The sequence below is a fragment of the Neovison vison genome, chromosome 8 (genome assembly GCF_020171115.1).
Source record: "Neovison vison isolate M4711 chromosome 8, ASM_NN_V1, whole genome shotgun sequence".
Lineage (NCBI taxonomy): Eukaryota > Metazoa > Chordata > Mammalia > Carnivora > Mustelidae > Neogale > Neogale vison.
In genome coordinates, this window is record NC_058098.1 from 78080326 (window position 1) to 78099657 (window position 19332).

Sequence of the window (19332 nt, forward strand, 5' to 3'; positions counted from 1 at the left end):
TTATGGTAGAGATGGCTTCTGTCTGGTTATCACCATGTTGTGAGAAAGCCAAATTGGCCCTTGGGGAGACATCATGTGGAGAGAAAACGGATGCCTCCAGCTGGTAGCCAGAGCCAACCACAAACATGCATTTAGCCTTTCAATCACAGTTGCAAGTGGAACAGAAACAAACTTGCTCCACTGTCCCTGTCATTCTGATCCACAGACCTGGGAGCCTAATAAATGCTTGTTTTACACCACCAAGTGTTGGAGTAAAGTGCAATATATGTTATAAAACATTGAAATACTACATATTTCGCCTGCTCGTTGTGTTTGTTGTCTATTTCTTTCCACCAGAATCTAAGCTCCACAAAGGGAAAGATTTTTATCTTTTTGGCTTACTAGTACATGCCAGGTGCTAAGTAAACATTTTTTCATTAAACAAGGGCACAATTTCACATTTTCAAAGTATGTGGTCACACAAGTTTAAACTAATAGTAAACAATGTTGAAATCCATAATAAAAGAAGTTTTTATGAATTACTTGTGAATTTCAATTACCTCTGACCAATTCTTTTTTTTTTTTTTTTTAAGATTTTATTTATTCGACAGAGAGAGACACAACAAGAGAGGGAATGCAAGCAAGTGGAGTGGGAGAGGGAGAAGCAGTCTTCCCACAGAGTGGAGAGCCTGACACGGGGCTCGATCCCAGGACCCTGGGCTTATGACCTGAGCCAAAGGCAAATGCTTAATGACTGAGCCACCCAGGTACCCCACCCCTGACCAATTCTTTTAGAAATACCCAAGCAAATATATACTGTTATTCTCATTTTAATATGATTATTTTTCAGGCATGTGTTGATTCGTAAAAAAGAAACTTGTCAAAGCTCACCTCACACTGGTTATTTAGCTTGGTGGATGTGATGTCCAATTGTTGGTATTGTTCCTTTAGCTTTGAAAATTCAGCTTCTAATCTTGTTTGTTCCAGTTTGGAATTATTTAGAAGACTTTTCAAGTTTTTATGGTCAGTTTGTAAAACTTCAGTTTCTTTTACAAGCTGATTATATGTATGAGTCAACCTGTAATTAGAAATCATGATAGAAAAAGAATTAGATTCCCTTAATAGCTTTCATTGTAATTACATAATGTGAAAATGCTGTGGATCACATTCAGACATACTTAGAGAATATATTGGACTCTTTAGCCAGTGATTAAATTAATCAAAAATCTATTTCTATTCTGTAAAACTAGAATAGAAAATTCAGACTACTCTTCCCTTGAAATCTTCTAGCATGTTGTCTACTGCATGTGGCTCATAAAGGTATTTTGCCCTCTCTGCACCCCCAAACTTTTACAATACAAAAATTATTTTTAGTTCGGGAGATGAACCGAAACAGGATGGAATTGTTAATTTACTATATTGTACTACTGAAGCTAATACTATATGTTAACTAACTGGAATTAAAATAAAACTTAAAAAAGTAAAAATAAAAAACAGAAGAGGTACATAATAAAATATGTTTTTTTTAAATTTTATTTATTTATTTGACAGAGAGAGAGAGAGATCACAAGTAGGCAGAGAGGCAGGCAGACAGAGAGGAGAAAGCAGGCTCCCTGCTGAGCAGAGAGCCCAATGCGGGTCTTGATCCCAGGACCCTGAAACCATGACCTGAGCTGAAGGCAGAGGCTTAACCCACTGAGCCACCCAGGCGTCCCTAAAATCTGTTTTTAAATCTGAAAAACAAGAATAAAAACAAAAACAAACAACAAGAACAGGACACAGCCTGGATCTGGCCCACTGAGTTGGCTCTAGTTTAACGACCTTTATCTTGTGGCATTAAGAAAAAGAATGGTACTTGCTCAGAACATCTAATCATTTACTTCAACTCAATACCCAAAGAATTGAGTCAGTTTACAAGAATCATAAAATAAATAACAAAAATAATATATTTTAAAAATCAAGGATTAGTAAAAAAAAATTAAATGGCAAGACCAGAAACATACATAAAATGTTCCATAAATAGGTCGAATCCATGAATGAATGTATGCCATGAGTTATAACAGCTGGTTAGACCTCACTGAGATACAGATAGCTACACAATATATCAATACCTATGGAGATCAAAGATATACCTACCGATGCTTTGTGAGGGCAAGATATGAAGAGATACCATATACAATGTCCTCAACATCATCTCTAAGGCAAATGCTAAAATGAGATCTTTAAGAAAGTTTTTTTTACACTGTCCTTTAAAGCTGAGAACATTAACATCAAAATGTAATTCAGTGAACACAATTCTAAAGAGGCTGAGACAAACTAGAGCCATGTAAGAAACTTTGTTGATTTGGCATTATCAAAGATTAAAACTTAGGTTACTTAGAAGAATGGGTAAACAAACTATTCTTCTTGAGACAAGTCTTCATAAATATCTTTTTTGGTGTAAGAGCTCTTTCAGGTTTTACTTAAAGCCTTCTCTTGCCTTGCAACATAGACGTGAATACATAAAAGTTGGGATAAAACAGGTTTTATGTATTTGAGAGATAGAAAATACTCAGAACCACCCTTCCCTTCCAAGCCTGCAAAATCTCCCGATTTAAAATCATCATGCTCAATTTTTTTCTCATCATGGAGGCTGAGTTCTTTCTCAGAAGGCTCCTCAGTAATGAATAAATTCATTTATTCATTGACATGAAATGAAATTGATTGAAATAAAAAAGGCCTTTAATTGGATTCCTAGAAGGCCTACCCAGCTCACAAACTGTCCCAGTTCATTGTGAATCCCAACAATGGAAAAAGGTTAGGTTAAAGATGGAACTTTGATAGTAAGTGCCTTCTCCAATGTTATGTGTGTAATGAAAATGACCCTGTCCTTGTATTCTGTAACTTGTCACAACTTGGTCTTCTACTGCACATACCGTAAAGATACATCCTTCTTGATTCTAGCTTGGTGTAGAGCTAATTGAAAGTTCAAATCCCCCAATACACTATTTCTAGTTATAACAATTACTAAATTAAAAACTACTGAGCATAGAAATAAAAATAGTTCTAGAAGCTTAGGGATTTTTTTTGTAAAGGAAAAGAAATACGGTTCTAAAAATGGATTATATTAAATTCATAACAGGACAAATAGTCAATGAATGACCTCCATTTGAACTGTGTGCTGCTTTTTAGCACTTCAGCTATGGTTAAGTGTAAGTGTAATGCAAATGTGCAGACTGCTTAACTTTCGAAAGGTTTCTAAAAACCTTTTGATATATACCCTTATGAAGCAGATTGATTAGGGGTTGGCAAGTTTTGATGTTCCCAGGGTTACAAACTAAAAAATAACTGCCTCACGGCAGTATGAGACCATTAATAACTAAGACAGTTAAAAATAAGAGTACAAATCTAGGAAATTAGAAGCTGTTCACTTATAAAAACTTTGAAAGACAAGAACTGAGATATCACACTAGCAAAGACAGAAAAAAAGAATCTTACTTCATTACGTTCTGTTATAATAACGCATATAAATGCTATCAAGGTACAAAAATTTCATTATAAAATGTGGCTTAAAAACTCAATTAGTTGAATAAATCAAGAGAGAAACAATAGGTGAAAACGGGGATCTAGGTTTTCAAGCCATTTTATAAATAGTTGCTTGATTTTGTTGGGTAATTTACTTACTGCTCTGGAGTCCTTTTAAAAAATTCTAAGTTACAGATGGTACTGCAAAGGGGCAGTATACACTTCAAATGTAATGAATAATACAAAACTAAAATACATAAATATTTATTACCTATCATTTTCACCACAAAGTTTCTTGTATTCTGCAGCTATAGTCTCATGGTTTTTGTTTTCAAGCATCATTTTTTCCTGTTCTACTTTCAGTGTTTTTTCCAAATCTTCCAATTGTCCTTTCCGTTTTAGTAACTGATTGTAACTGGAAAAAATATTAGGTATTTGTTTTATAATGTTTCCTTATAAAAAAGAAAATACTTTAGCAATGAAGAAAGCAATAGTAATTTATTAGTAAGTACCACTATAAACACGATACATAAATTTCCTATGTAAATTATTTTAGATTATTTTAACATAACATTTATTATATTATCTAAAGAAAACTGGTTTTAAATTAACAATACAAGAGAAGATAGTAAATTACCGATCTTCAAGGTCTTTATGTTCCACCTCGAGATTTTTGTGGGCAGACTTTAGAGTTCCATGCTTAGCGATGAGAGACTCATACTCTGAAGCCTGACGTTCATGAAGAAGTTCCAGCTTTTCATGATCTTTGATCAGACAATCATAGAGAGATTTCAGGTCTTCTCGCTCTTTGATTACAGCTTCATTTTCATTTTCTAAGGAAGACTGCTGGATTAGGAGTTGTGCATTCTGATTCATAAGTGAAGTACTTTGGGAATTAAGGGTAGAATTTTCAACCTGTAAGAAAGTATACTGTTTATCAGACCTAAGAAAAATAGTTACCTGTTCTTCTAGAAGATGCAAATATGTGGTATGTGTTACAGATAAAATAATTCTCCCATATTAAAAATTATTTCAAAATAAAATTCTAGGTCTGCCTGGGTGGCTCAGTCAATTAAGTGGCTACCTTTGGCTCAGGTCATGATCCCAGGGTCCTGGGATTGAGGACCGCATCAAGCTTCCTGCTCAGTGGAAAGCCTGTTCTCCCTCTGTCCGCCACTCTACCTACTTGTGCTCTATCTCTCTGTCAAGTAAATAAATAAAATCTTAAAAAAAATTCTAATGGCAACATAAAAAATGTAAAATATAACAATAACTTAAGGAAGCACTACATAAATCACGGCAGATATAATCATATTATACTGAGAAAATTTGGTTTTTAGTATTTAAAAGAAAAAACTATAATTTAATATTATTCATTTATATTATTTAATTTAATATCAATATAAACTTTATATTGATTTAATATTATTTATATTATTTAATTTAATATTCTTTTGAGATATATATCATATGTACATTTTGGGTTGAATTATTTTAAATGAAGGTGATTAGAAACAGTCTGTATTCCACTCATGAAAAAGTACAGAATTTAAAATGCTACTTTATCACTTTCTAAAACTTAAGAGGCAACAAAACTGAAAAAATTACTTGTGAAAATTCAACTGGGAATTTTCTTAGGCGTCTACATTATATTAGTATATGTTTTACCACTTGGAAAAGAGTTACAGAAAGAACTTTCTGTAACTTTTTCCCATTCAGAGATGGAATTTTTTTCTTTGGCTCTTTAAGACATTTCAAAGAGTTGTATTTTTCTCAACCTGATCATTCTGTGTGAAAAGACACTATAGCATTAAGTGCAAGATGGATCCTCTGAACTAAGGAAAAGTCTGAAGACAAAACTTTCATGCTGTGTTGTTTCCTAAGAACCAATAGGAAAGCTATAAAAATGAAATAAACAATGGTATTTGCAATCATACTCCACAGCAAGGGTTCCTACTTGAGCAATTACAATCAACTTGTGTGAAACAGGTGAAAAGGCCATAAAGTAAATTTAAGTGAAATAAAGATAAAATTATATTTTAAATAAATAAGTATTTCACTTTGTTTATTTATTCTTTTCTTATGCCAGGCCTTACTGGCTAGGGCTGCTGCTGCTCCCCTGGCTCCTTATGTAGGTGTCAGGGGCTCCACTGTAGTCCTGGGTGTGCCCATAAATATTTTAAATAAAAATTTTTAAATATATTTTTTATATATTTTAAATAAAGATAAAGTTAGCTTTATTGTATTTATATGCATTGAGTGAATTTATTAGTTAATATTTAGAGGCTCTGATATTTTAAAAAATGTTGATATCTGGAAGCCTGTATAGCATTAAGTCAATATATTTTAATTTATCTTCCATTAAATTCACTCACTAAGAAACAATGTTACCATGTCTAGTTATCCTTTTTTAAGAGCATAATTCAAAAATTTGGTTGCATATCCCCAAATATTACATTACAACCTGAAGCTTTGCATTCTGGGTTTGAAGAGTAGTATTCTGCTCCTGTAAGGACACCGTCTGCCTCTGAAGTGCAAGAATCTGAGCCTGCAAATTATTGTTCTGTGTCTCCAGTTGCTTCAGTTGAGTTTTCAATGCTTGCTTCTCTGCTTGCAGGGTAGCATTCTTAATAAAGAAAACACACATATTTTTAAAAGTAACAAACATATTTCTGTTTAACAGATATTAGCATTTTGTAACAACTATTACCATTAAAATCCAAAACAAAATCCCAACAATCTTGGAAGACTTAAACAGTTCCCCTCTATCCCAAATTGTAAAGAGAGAGTTCATCAAAGAGAAAGAAAGCACTAATACCAAAACCTTACTATTGTGTCATTATATTGTCTGCTTTATAATGTCCAAAAAATAAAATATTCCATTCTTCATATATTAACACAAGAAACTGGAATGGGTTTATTAGTTATATGGTTTTCATGCTGCTCAAAAGTATGTAGGACTGTGTCTAGCTAATGAAGTGCACATTTTCTAACTGCCCAAAGGCAAAAATACATACACAGGTGAGTGCTGGTCTCAGCAGCAAAACTAATTATTTTAATAAATACAAATTTGGAAGAGAAGCAGGAACAATTTTAACCATGTGTTTAAAACATTTAGTTTAAAATTGACCTAACAGATGTTACATATTTTCTTTAGAGATTTTTTTTCCCCATGGTATAAAACACTTACTAAGACTCTATTTTATCTATAGGACTTCTGGAGCAAATCCAAACAAAACATACAATTTTCAATTGTCCTAGTACATTTTACCACATTTCAATTTTATACTTAAACAGTGAATTACTATGCAAATCGAAGATCATTATTAATTTAATTTGACAGATATTAAAATGTTTGTCATGGATATTATATTTTTAGGTTTACTTCTAAATAACATTTCATAAAAAATCAGCATAAAAATGTATAAACAAAGAACCTCTGGAAAACTGAAATAAAACATTACATCCCAAAAGGCCAGAATTTGTTGCATATAATTGCAATATGCATAAAAAGTTACAACTGAATCACAACATATCACTTCTATCATAACTACATAGGGGACAAAGAAATCATTCATTTTATAGGCTTTCAAAGTTACATATACTACATGTCACTGTATAAAAGGCAAGTAATGATTTAACCCATACATTTTATCACAAAATCAAAGGTGAGGAAGCACAATGATTTACTTCTCTTGTGTTCATTTATTTGAATAAAAACGGTGAAAAAATTTATACTGGAAAAATAATACTGAATGCTGATATATTTATATACCATCTTGATACACCAAAAAGTGAACCATTTTTCACTTACATACATTAGGTGCTACTAATGAAAAGCCTGTTCTCCCTCTGTCCGCCACTCTACCTACTTGTGCTCTATCTCTCTGTCAAGTAAATAAATAAAATCTTAAAAAAAATTCTAATGGCAGCTCTTAAGAAACCAAAAAGTACAAAGCTCTAATGACAAGTCTGGGTATCCTTACAGTCATAAGAAAAGTTCTATAGTCTATAAAGAATAAGAGATAGAGTAGAAAGAATATCTCAGAGCAGGAAAAGATTTATAATGGAAAAGTTAGGAGGTCAGTAAATATACTGACAAATGCACCCAAATTACTGGTGTAATAAAAGGTTAGCCATCTTATAAAACATTATCTAAAATAAAACAGCTAAAAAATGACAACCAAGTAACTTTTTCCAATAGAAATTTATGAAGTCAGTCAATGGGAAAAGAGATTTACCTTATAGCACTTTTACATACCAGCAAAATTTTCTGAAATACAATTATTAACCGAAGTGATGGAGGTTTGTATCTATGTGCATATATATATATACACACATACATATATATGTAAATCACTGAATATTTAAAATAAGTATTCATATATGGCTGATAAACAGATATAAAATAGCTCACTAATAATTTAAAACATGAAAATTAAAATACTTTCTTACTGTTTAACAAAAATTAAAAGGCCAGAAACATCAAATGTTTATCTAAAAAAACAGGTAATCTATTAGTGGAATTGAAAACTGAGGTGATCTTCAAAGGCTAACATGATGACACCAGTTAAAATTACACAGATATATGTATACATATATGCATACACACACACCCTCTGGCCTATAAATTCTGCCATCAGGAATTTACTACCCCATGAACATATTATACATGGATTTTCATTGCAGCAAAATCTGAAAATACATTTATTTAAATAAATTATGGTAATATCCACACTATGGAATAGTAAACAAAATATGATCTATAACTGCCTAAAATAAATCCCTAAGATAACATAATTGAAACATGCAAGTAAAAATACTGTATAGCATGAATCCACAGATGTAAATTTGTAAAAGAAATATACTTCTAGACATACAAATGGCTAACAGACACATGAAAAAATGCTCAACATCACTCATCATCAGGGAAATACAAATCAAAATTACAATGAGATACTACCTCACACCTGTCAGAATAGCTAAAATTAATAACACAGGAAACAGCAGATTTGACAAGGATATGTAGAAAGAAGAGCCCTCTAATACAGTGGTGGGAATGCAAACTGGTACAGCCACTCTGGAAAACAGTATAGAGGTCCCTCAAAAAGTTAAAGATAGGGGCACCTGGGTGACTCAGTCACTGAGCCTTCAGCTCAGGTCATGACCCCAGGGTCCGGGGATCAAGTCCTGCATCAGGCTTTCTGCCGGATCAGTGGAAAGCCTGCTTCTCCCTCTCCTACTCCCCCTGCTTGTGTTCCCTTTCTCACTGTCTCTCTCTGTCAAATAAATAAATAAAATCTTACAAAAAAAAAAAAAGTTAAAGACAAACTACCCTATAATCCAGCAATTGCATTACTAGGTATTTACCCAAAGGGTACAGAAACACTGATTCAAAGGGATACGTGCACCCTGATGTTTATAACACTATTATCCACAATAGCCAAATTATGGAAAGAGCCCAAATGTCCATCAAATGATGAGTAAGAAAGTTGTGCTATGTATGTATACAATAGAATATTTTTCAGCTGAAAAAAGAACGAAATCTTTCCATTTGCGACGACATGCATGGAACAAGACAGTATTATGCTAAGCAAAATAAGTCAGTCAGAGAAAGACAAATACCATATGATTTTACTCATATAAGGAACTTAAGAAACATTAACAGATGAACACAGGGGTTTTTAAAAAAAAAAAAAAAAAAGAGGCAAACCAGAAAGCAGACTGTTAACTACAGAGAACAAAATGAGGGTTACTGGTGGGGAGGTAGTTGGAGAAATGGATGATATGTCTGATGGGCATTAAGGAGGGCACTTATGAATCACTAAACCCTACACCTGAAACTAATATTATGCTACATGTTAACTAAATAAAATTTGAATCTTGGAAGAAAAAAAAGAAATATACTACTTTTTTTTTTTTTTTTTTAAATAACTAGGCTCTAAGCCCAGCATAGAGCCTAATATGGGAGTCTGAACTCACACCTTGAGATCAAGACCTGAGCTGAGATCAAGAGTTGGACGCTTAACCAACTGAGCCACCCAGGTGTCCCAAAAGAAATACACAGATAAGTCACAAACATTCTTCTGGGAAGACTGTTTACAGTGATTACTTCTGGATGAGGAAGTAGGAATCAACATCATAGGAGATTAATTTTGGCATTATGGCTTCAAGTTTTCAATTCATGTTATATTAAAACATAACAACAACAACCACAACTATTTTATCTGTTAGTATATAAATTTTCTTAAGTTAATTCATCTTTAAAGGATGAATGATGAGGGCGCCTGGGTGGCTCAGTGGTTTAAAGCCTCTGCCTTCGGCTCAGGTCATGATCTCAGGGTCCTGGGATCGAGGCCCGCATCGGGCTTTCTGCTCAGTAGGGAGCCTGCTTCCCCCTCTCTCTCTATCTGCCTGCCTCCCTGCCTACGTGATTTCTGTCTGTCAAATAAATAAATAAAAATCTAAAAAAAAAAAAAGATTTTAAGGATGAATGATGAATTAGCTTGATTACCTTTTTTTGACAAATATTTCTCTAACTTATTCAGCCAATATTTACTATGTCAGCTATCTACCAGGCTTAATTCTACATATTGATGGCACAGTGGTTTAAAAAGAAAAAAAAGAAAAGAAAAGATAAGCCCCTGCTGTCAAGAAGCTTTTTTCCAGTGGACAACCAACAAATAAAAAAGCAATATTATTTCACTAGTGAGAAGTGTTATGAAAAAGAAACTTATGGCATGATAGTGAATTGTTTAGGTTGAAAATAGCCACTTTACTGGGGAAAGGGGTCAGGAAAGATCTTTTGCAGGAGATATGTGATATGAAGCTTGAATGCCAGTCATGTGTTCCAAATAGAGGATCCAAACATAAATCTCTGGAAATATGAACAAATAGAAAAGGCTAATATGACTTCAGTTTTTTTACTTACATACTAGGCACTGTTTTGTGTTTTCTAGGTATTGACAGATAGTAATAATATCTCAAGGTTAATAAATAGAAGGGGTGAAAAGTCATGTGGTCTAAGACCAATAATAGAAGCAGGGCAAAGTCAGGAATGATCTTGAAGGACACTGAAAAATTTGAATTTTATTCTAATTGGAAGGGGAAGCCACTGAATATCTTAAGGAGAAAAGTGACATGACCAGGATTAGGTTTTAAAAAATAAATCTGGCTACTATAATAAAAATGGGTTAGATTGGGCCAGGAGTAGAAGGGGGGAAGCCAGCCAATCAGAGGCTATTCTAATAATCCAGATGAGAGATAATGGTACCTTAGACTAGAATGGTAGAAGCAACGATGGGCTTGGATTACATTTTCACAACAGAGTTGACAAAATTGGCTGATGGACATATACGAAGGTGATGGAGAAAAGTAAGTTAAATTATTAGTTCTTTACTCTTTTACTATGAATCGGTCAAGAAAGTATAAACTAGATTAGATAAACTTCCTAAGTTATATACATAATGATACTTATAAAAATAATCTTTTCCTACTAAAAATTTAAAAATACTTACATTTCTTTCTACTTCAATTAAACGGTCTTTAACTTTCAGAAGCTCTCTAGTTGTTTCTTGACTTTCTCGCTCCCATTTATTATCTTCACCAGAAGCTGGAGGAGAGCTCTGTACCATTCTTTCTTCATCTTGTCTCTGTTTAAGAGCTTCATAATTCTTTTTCACCTAAAATTTTATTTAAAATATGTTAATGGGGAGAAAAAGAATCACCAAAGTTATCACTTCTTACAATCAGACTCTGCAATGGTCTGGTGAATGTGAAAGACAATATTAAAAAAACATGATAAATAATATGTATGATTATCACTACTATCATGATCACAATTTATGCTTTGTAAACTGCAAATTCTTTTCTCCTAGAAAATTTAAATACACTCTGCTTATGTGCTACACTCTAGTAATATATGGGCCACACTCTCGTAATAATTTCATATCCTGTTGCTTATGATGAAAATATCACTAAAGAATCGATTAACTGGGCATAGAAATGTTGCTAAATATTAATAATTATTTTGACCCATCTATAGCTGGATTTAGAAATTTCAGAGATTCCATGTAAAGGTCAGATGAAGACTTGACATATGTAATAACTCCTTCTAAAAAGATATCTAAAGTTGAGGAAGTATCTGTGTATGCCTGCCCTTTTAAGCAGGATATGTTGCCCAGAATGAGCAGTATTTATAGATAAATTAGTAACTTCTTTATTCAGGTCCTAATCCACAAATAATTACTGTAGTTTATTTGATAAAAAGTGAGCAAGCCAAGGATTTATCTTACCCAGGGTTTACTGGTATCATTTCAACCAAACCATACTTTAAGAGAGTCAACTCAAAACTAAGAACTTGGTCATCCTACATTACCAAAATTACTAACTTAATAGCATTCTTCAATTTAAGCCAATTATTATATTTCTCTTGAATCATTAGTTTATCCATGAAGACATTTTTCACAAATTTCTAAATTAAAGCCCAAACTTTATATTAAGACAAAAATAGAAATGTCTAAAATAATTCAGTATCTAAAGAAAGCCTTAAGAAAGCTTATGACTCAACTGAGTTAGAAAATGACATAAGACTAAAGAAAAAAATGCCTAAGACAGAATATAATTTAAAGCTTGGCTGAGTGATCTAATAGGTGTTCTGGGATCCTAATTTTCCCCTTTAAAAAAAAATTTAATATCCTTTTTTTTAAAAGATTTTATTTATTTATTCGACAGACAGAGATTACAAGTAGGCAGAGAGGCAGGCAGAGAGAGAGAGAGGAGGAAGCAGGCTCCATGCTGAGCAGGGAGCCTGATGCGGGGCTTGATCCCAGGACGCTGGGATCATGACCTGAGCCAAAGGCAGAGGCTTTAACCCATCGAGCCACCCAGCCACCCTAAATTTTAATATCCTAATAACAAATGAGTGACATCATTTCCTCTCTCCTATTTTACATTAATTTCCCACCGGGTCTTTTCTCTAGGCTTCTAAAGACTATAGGCATATGCCATTATGAAGAAGGGGAGTTGAGAATAAAACTCAAAGCTTATTTTTAGTCCATTGTTACAACTAAGTTTCAATAATGCCCCTTTACCTGATGTATCCACAGAATCTCTAATTTATGTTCACATAAAAAAATGACACATCTGCCATCAACATTTCTTTGAGGCAGCATACAGGTGAGTCTTGCCTTTTAACCTAATTTATTAACCTCTCTGCCTTTCAACTGAGATGTTTAACCTTTTATATTTAATGTGATTATTGATCTGGTTTGTTTTAAAACTGACATTTTGCTCTTTGTCCAATCTGTACTTTTGTTCCTCTTTTTTTCCTGTTTTTCATTTGTTTGTTTGTTTGATAATAATTCTACTTTATCTCCTTTGCTGGCATATTAGCTATACCTTTTGGTCATGCTATTTTAGCAATTACTTCAGGCCTTCAACTCATATTTAACTTTCATACCTTCAAGTGATAAACCTCTTCACATATAGTATTAAAAGTTAGTACAGTCTAATTTCAGTTTTATGGCAGCCTAATTTCCTGTTTATGGCAGGTGGCTGGTCCAATGTCAAAGTGGCTGGAAGTGGAAAATGATGAAATTTTACATCTCTGGCCCCTGGACTTGAAATGCATATAATCAACCCATACCCAAACTGGTTGAGTAGCTTCATGAAGTTGACTTTCTTTGCAACCTAGACACTGCAGATTAATTAAATCTGGCATCAAATTTTACTTTATTTTTTGGATAATCCTTCATGTAAACTAAGCAAAATTCTAGAATTTCTTCTTTAATAATATATGTTTCATGGTACAAATAAAAAAAAATGATGGTGTGGGCAAATGGGGAACAAAACCTTTTTCCTTTTCCCTTAGAAACCTGAAGAAATTGGAATGTTCTGTGTTACTAGGCAAGATTGCATATGAGAAAAATGACCCAACAGGCACATTTTATTTATTTATTTATTTATTTATTTATTATGATTCTATTTATTTATTTGACAGAGAGAGACACACACAGAGAGAGAGAGGGAAGACAAGCAGGGGGAGCAGGAGAGGGAGAAGCAGGCTTCCCGCTGAGCAGGGAGCTCAATGTGGGCCCCGATCACAGGACCCTGGGAACATGACCTGAGCTGAAGGTAGATGCTTAATGACTCAGCCACCCAGGCACCAGGTAAATTATATTTAGACTGCAAGAACTATAAGTACCTAATAGGAAGCCGTATCTTTAAACTTCTCTGAGTGCTGCAACTCTTTAAACTATTATATCCATTGTGGAGACCTCCATGCCTTCAGAGTTTTTGCAAGACATGATGACTACTATGGAGCATGGAGTCTCAAAGACAGTGCAGCTCTTGCATGCTCAATGTGAATCTCATTGTCTTGCACTTGAACTGAATCTGGTGGGAATATGACTTTCAAACAACTATAAGAAGAGGGACCCATGACAGTGCCCTGCTATATACTTGTATTTCCAACAGCATCCTGAATCAAACAATTCTAAATTAGGCCCACAGTAATCTTCTCAATCTAAATGTTTAGTTGATTATAAAACCACTCCTGGTGGTACCACAGAGATGACAAAAGGGAAAAAAACAAAACAAAACAAAAAAACAGAACATGATTCTACCTATCTACCATATATTAATCCTAGGGAATGGACAAGCCCCTTTGATTTCAATTTATTTACGTAAGGGAAAACAGTTGCTCCTGCCCTGCTTATTTCACAGAATAATTCCAAATATCACAAGACAGCAGATCTAGAAGAAAACCTCAAATTTCTGAGAACAGGTGATTTCTTAAATCACAAATATTATTTCCCTCTACTTGGTATCCTCATACCCACATCTCTATCAAACTTTTACCTGGATTTTCAATAGAAGTATGTCAAAGTGAAGTGTCAATAATACATTGAGAGCTTTTCTAAAGAGTAAGACTGCCTCTTCCCCATTCCATTCCCACAAAACTAGTATGTTTTTAACTGCATGGGGAACATGTGCACATGAAATAGAATTGTATAAATTACAGTGTATAAACAAAATATAGTTTGTCATAAACTAAATGACCAAGATTTGCTACTCTCAAATTTAAGAAAAAGGAAGAAATCGAATATTAATGACGATGCTTTTTTGTTTTCTTACTTTACACTTTTCTGTCCAAATTTTGACAATTAAAATTTTTTCCAGGGAAATGACTTACTGTTTTAAGTTCTTGGCGCAACTGCTGGTTATAATTTGTGGATTCTTCTAATCGAGCTTCTAAGGCAGCAATTTTTTCTTCTTTTATTTCAAGGGACTTCTTTAGAGTGGATTCTAATTTTGATTCCAAAAGTTTGTACCTACTATCCAAGTACAAAAATAACATAGTTCATCACTGGAGGCAGATGTGAATGTCAATATTTTAGTTATCTTTTTGAATGGTGTATTCATAAATATATTATTTGTAATTATTTTTTACAAAAAGGACAGTCCATGAATACAGTTTGAAAGTCAATCACAAACTAGGGATTATGATGAATTCTTTTTTTTTTTAAAGTTTTATTTATTTATTTATTTGTCAGACAGAGGCCACAAGTAGGCAGAGACAGAAAGAGAGGGAAACGGGCTCCCTGCCGAGCAGAGAGCCCGATGCAGGCTCGATCCCAGGACCCTGAGATCATGACCTGAGCCGAAGGCAGAGGCTTTAACCCACTGAGCCACCCAGGCACCCCATGATGAATTCTTATACATGAGAATCTTGGTAATTACACTGAATAAAAACCTGAAGTACATATATGAGAAATTTTATCATTCTGCCTTTTACTCTAATTAATTTATATATACACGCTTTCTGCTCGCTCAGTTTTTAAGTTCATTGAGAAAAGAGAATAAATCTCATTCATTTTGGTATTGGCTTGAATAAAGAGACTTTTGTGTGTGTGTGTGTGTGTGTGTGTGTGTGTGAGAAAGACAACAAACAGGTAGGGAGAAGGGAGAGGGGGAGAAGCAGACTCTTCACTCAGCAGGGAACCCGATGTGGGGGCTCGATCCCAGGACCCCGAGATCACAACCTGAGCTGAAGGCAGATGCTTAACGAACTGAGCCACCCAGGTGTTCCAGGAGACATTTTTAAAAGCATTTAATGAATCTAACTTTGGATATGTTGAATGTGTGATGCCTGAATTGCTTCTAGATTGTCTAGATGAAAATGTCCACTAAGAGGAGAATAATGCAGCTATCAGGGAAGATGACAGATGGCTACGCATAGCATTCAGAATAAATGATTAAGAGGCCTGAATACATAACCCTAGGAAACTATATTATGAGAAGACATAAGAGCTGTTAAAAATGACAAGAGTGACTGCTTAGCACTCTCTTTGTAACTCTACCACTGAATTTACTTCGTTGCATTTTATCTATTTATACACGTAAACACACAACTTAGACTATCTATTCCTTAATGGTAAGTATTAACTTAATTGTATCTTAAAACAGTTAGAGGGAATGACATCAATGAGAAAGATGAAAAGGTTAGAAAAGGTTATAATTAGGGACATCACCTGAGATTAACAGTAAAGATAGGTGCAGATATATATAAATTCCAAGGGGATGAAATGTTAAAGGAATTTATGTCTGTGAGCTTTTATTTTCCTTGTGATACTAAGGCTAACTTAATGATTGAGAAAGAGGCTCGTTTGGTGGCTTAAGACACTTCTTTTTCTGATCTACCAAATTTGATCACACTCTCAATTCCAGTTCCCCCCCAAATTTAATATATACCCTTAGCTCCATTTCTAATGCTTTCATTATATACAGAAATGTATAGATTAATGAATGCATCACATCTTGCCTAGATTATTTCAATAGCTTCCTAACTGGTCTCTGTGCCTCCAATTTGTCCCTTTTTCTTTCCTTCTTAAAGATTTATTTATTTGAGAAAGGATGCAGAGAGGGTAGAGGGAGAGAGAATCTCAAGCAGACTCCCCATAAGCTTGCAGCCAGATGCAGGGCTCTGAGATCATGACCTGAACCCAAATCAAGAGTCGGATGCTTAACCAACTAAGCCACCCTGGCGCCCCTCCCCTTTTTACTAATCGATCTTCCGGGTCACTCTAACAATTACTCAGTACGTCTCTGTGCTTTATTTCCATGAAATGCCCTTCTCCACCATTTCCACCTCACAAATTTCAGTCATTCTTTAAGGTTCAGCAGAAGCATTATCATTTCTTTGATGCTTGGTGATCAGCAAATGATAAGAGCTCAATAATACTGTCAAGTTGTTTGAATTAAGGTTTGGGAAGAGGTGCCAAATTAATATGAAGTACTCATCTACAGCTGGGTTCTAAGAGGGTCATTTTGGGTAGCTACACAGTGTACAGATCCCCACCCCCAACACCTAAATATCTTAAACATGATGGGTAATAAATTTGTGTGAATAAAGAAATGATGCATATTTGGTATCTATATTAAGAGTTAGTCAACTTAACTATCTAACTCAAATAAAAATAGTTTATCATGAAAAGCTATATGATTAATCCAATTATGGTTGCTTGAATTCATTGCTAGAATGAATGCCTCATATTATTTCTATTTGTTATTACAGAACTAACCTCTGAGTTTCAATCTATTCTATTAACTCTGAATATTTTCAAAATTACACAAACAAACCCCATATAATCAGCATTAATTTTTCCTATATACATTTAATAAATACTAGAACATTAGGAGTTGGTAGACAATAAGATACAAAGTACATTACAAAAATTCCAATGAATTAAAATCTAGACTACATAAAACAGTTATTTTTAACAATACATACTTCTAGACTAGCTGGAATCACATGGCTAACTGGATGCTAAACAGTAGACTACTTGAAAATCTGTCTGACAGACCGTAATTCTCATAAGAGAATAAAAATTTTTAAGCTTGTATTGATCATTCTCAAAATTAAAGGGTATATAAAGTAATTTTTTATTCTGTTTGTCAAGACTTATTTTTCCACATTATTTTTATGCCTTAATTACATCAGTATATTTTCCTTTGTTTCATATTTCTCTTCCATCTCTCTCTAAGTCTACTTTTAGCACACAAAATACATGAAACAACTGAGGCATTTAAGTACACAATTCAAATAAAAAACTAACTTTATATTTCAAGAGAGGGTTTGTTTATTGTTATCTCATGCTACTTTTGCAGGTAATTACACCCTCTGGTCTTTCACTAGCTGGGTGGCGTCCTGTTTTTCTACCAAGTCGTAACTGTTTATATTAATATTTAGTATTTTTTTCTTGTATCAATATGAGGTTGTATTTATCTGGGTTTTTACTTTTTGTTCCTTATAGAACTTTCTCTATGGAAAGAAGGGAACCAGAAACAGGATGAAATATAAATATTCTGTATTAGTACAGCAAAGAATGTTTGAGCAGAAAAATAACAATAATTTCAACTGTTTGCCAAAGAGACTTAATACTCACCTGTCATCAGTACTTTGCTCATCATGTAAGAGTCGCTCTTTATTTAACCCTATCTTCTCAAGCTCATGAGTTAATTTTTCAAGATCATTATTCATTTGTTGAGTCTTCAATTTTTCACTTACCAAATCCTTATTTTAAAAGGAATGTAAAACTCACATAAATGTCATGATCATGAACATCTAATAAAGTTAGCCAAGACTATAACTACCACTATCCAGGAATACATATAATTCAAACCAGGAAAAACAGAAATGTTGAATTTTTCTTCACCAATAAAAAGTAGTTAAGCAACAAAATAACCTAGTTCAACAATATAGTTTTCCTTTTTTGTTTTTTGCTAATATTTCTTAACTTTTCATTAAGGAAACTGAAAGGAAAAACTCTTTACTTGTGAACACTTTAGGTCTGAAAACTGTAAGAAAAAGGATACATATCCATTAACTTTTTAATAATGAGCTAGGACTTTAGTGCATATTTCTTCCTATGAATATATGCTGGATACCACACCCTTCTTACACCACAAGCACCCGTCTGTCAGTGGAAGAGCCCTAAGATACTGATCTGAAGAAAAAGGGCACATTCTTAGAAGTTCAGACCCAAGGAACCTGTTGTTTATGACTATAGGACTGTACAACAACAGAATAAAAGTAAAAATCTAATAATGGGTCCTTCTCAATGTCTGTTTAGCAGAAATGCAGACTTCCTGAAATGAGTTTCTGCCAGAATTGTAAGAAACTTTTAAACTCCTCTTAAAGGGTTGCCATGTATAGTACAGCATAGGGATAGCAAAAAAGAGCCAAGCATGATGTCTTCTAATCTATATCATGTTTCATAGGACCTACTGCCAATCAACTCCTGAAAGTTTCACAACTCTTCTCAACACACAGATCCAAGCAACTACCAATTGTTCAGTGTTGACCCTTAAGTTCAACCTGATTTGCATGCTCAGGCTTAGAGGTCAAAATTCTTTGTATTTTGGAGTCTGAAAGATCTGGACTCGATTCCAGTAATCCAATTTTGCCATTTATTAGCTGTGTGATCCTGAGTAAGTTACTTAATGTCTCTAATGCTTTCTGATCTAATGGAAATAGTATCTATAGAGGATTAGTTGTAAAAATTATAGAAATATACATAAATACAAGTTATGAAGTCCTTAGCCCACTACTTGGCACATAGTTAGCATTCAATAAATAGTAGCTATCATGTTTCCTATCATACTTTAGCATTTAGAGTCTTGATCAAATATTTTAATATTATTTTGAAACAAGATATAAAATTATAATGTAATAAGTGAGATACTACATGGAAATTTTATTACTATAATATCTTAAAAAATAAAATTTACATATACTTCTTGGTATAACAAAAGTATGAAATTAGAAAATGTTTCTAGTTCTAATTC

General features: G+C 33.6%; 1 protein-coding gene across 4 annotated transcripts in view; it reads right to left on the minus strand.

The window, feature by feature from the left end:
• The window catches only part of CCDC88A (coiled-coil domain containing 88A), a 126109-nt gene that overhangs the window by 25948 nt on the left and 80829 nt on the right, over positions 1-19332 (minus strand). For all 4 annotated transcript variants that reach the window (XM_044263984.1, XM_044263983.1, XM_044263981.1 and 1 more), the window contains 7 exons: positions 17931-18058; positions 14678-14819; positions 11001-11165; positions 5948-6109; positions 4121-4398; positions 3755-3898; positions 871-1057 (listed from right to left, as the gene is read on the minus strand). In XM_044263984.1, the coding sequence (XP_044119919.1) occupies positions 871-1057; positions 3755-3898; positions 4121-4398; positions 5948-6109; positions 11001-11165; positions 14678-14819; positions 17931-18058 (1206 nt within the window). The remainder of the gene's footprint in view (positions 1-870; positions 1058-3754; positions 3899-4120; positions 4399-5947; positions 6110-11000; positions 11166-14677; positions 14820-17930; positions 18059-19332) is intronic.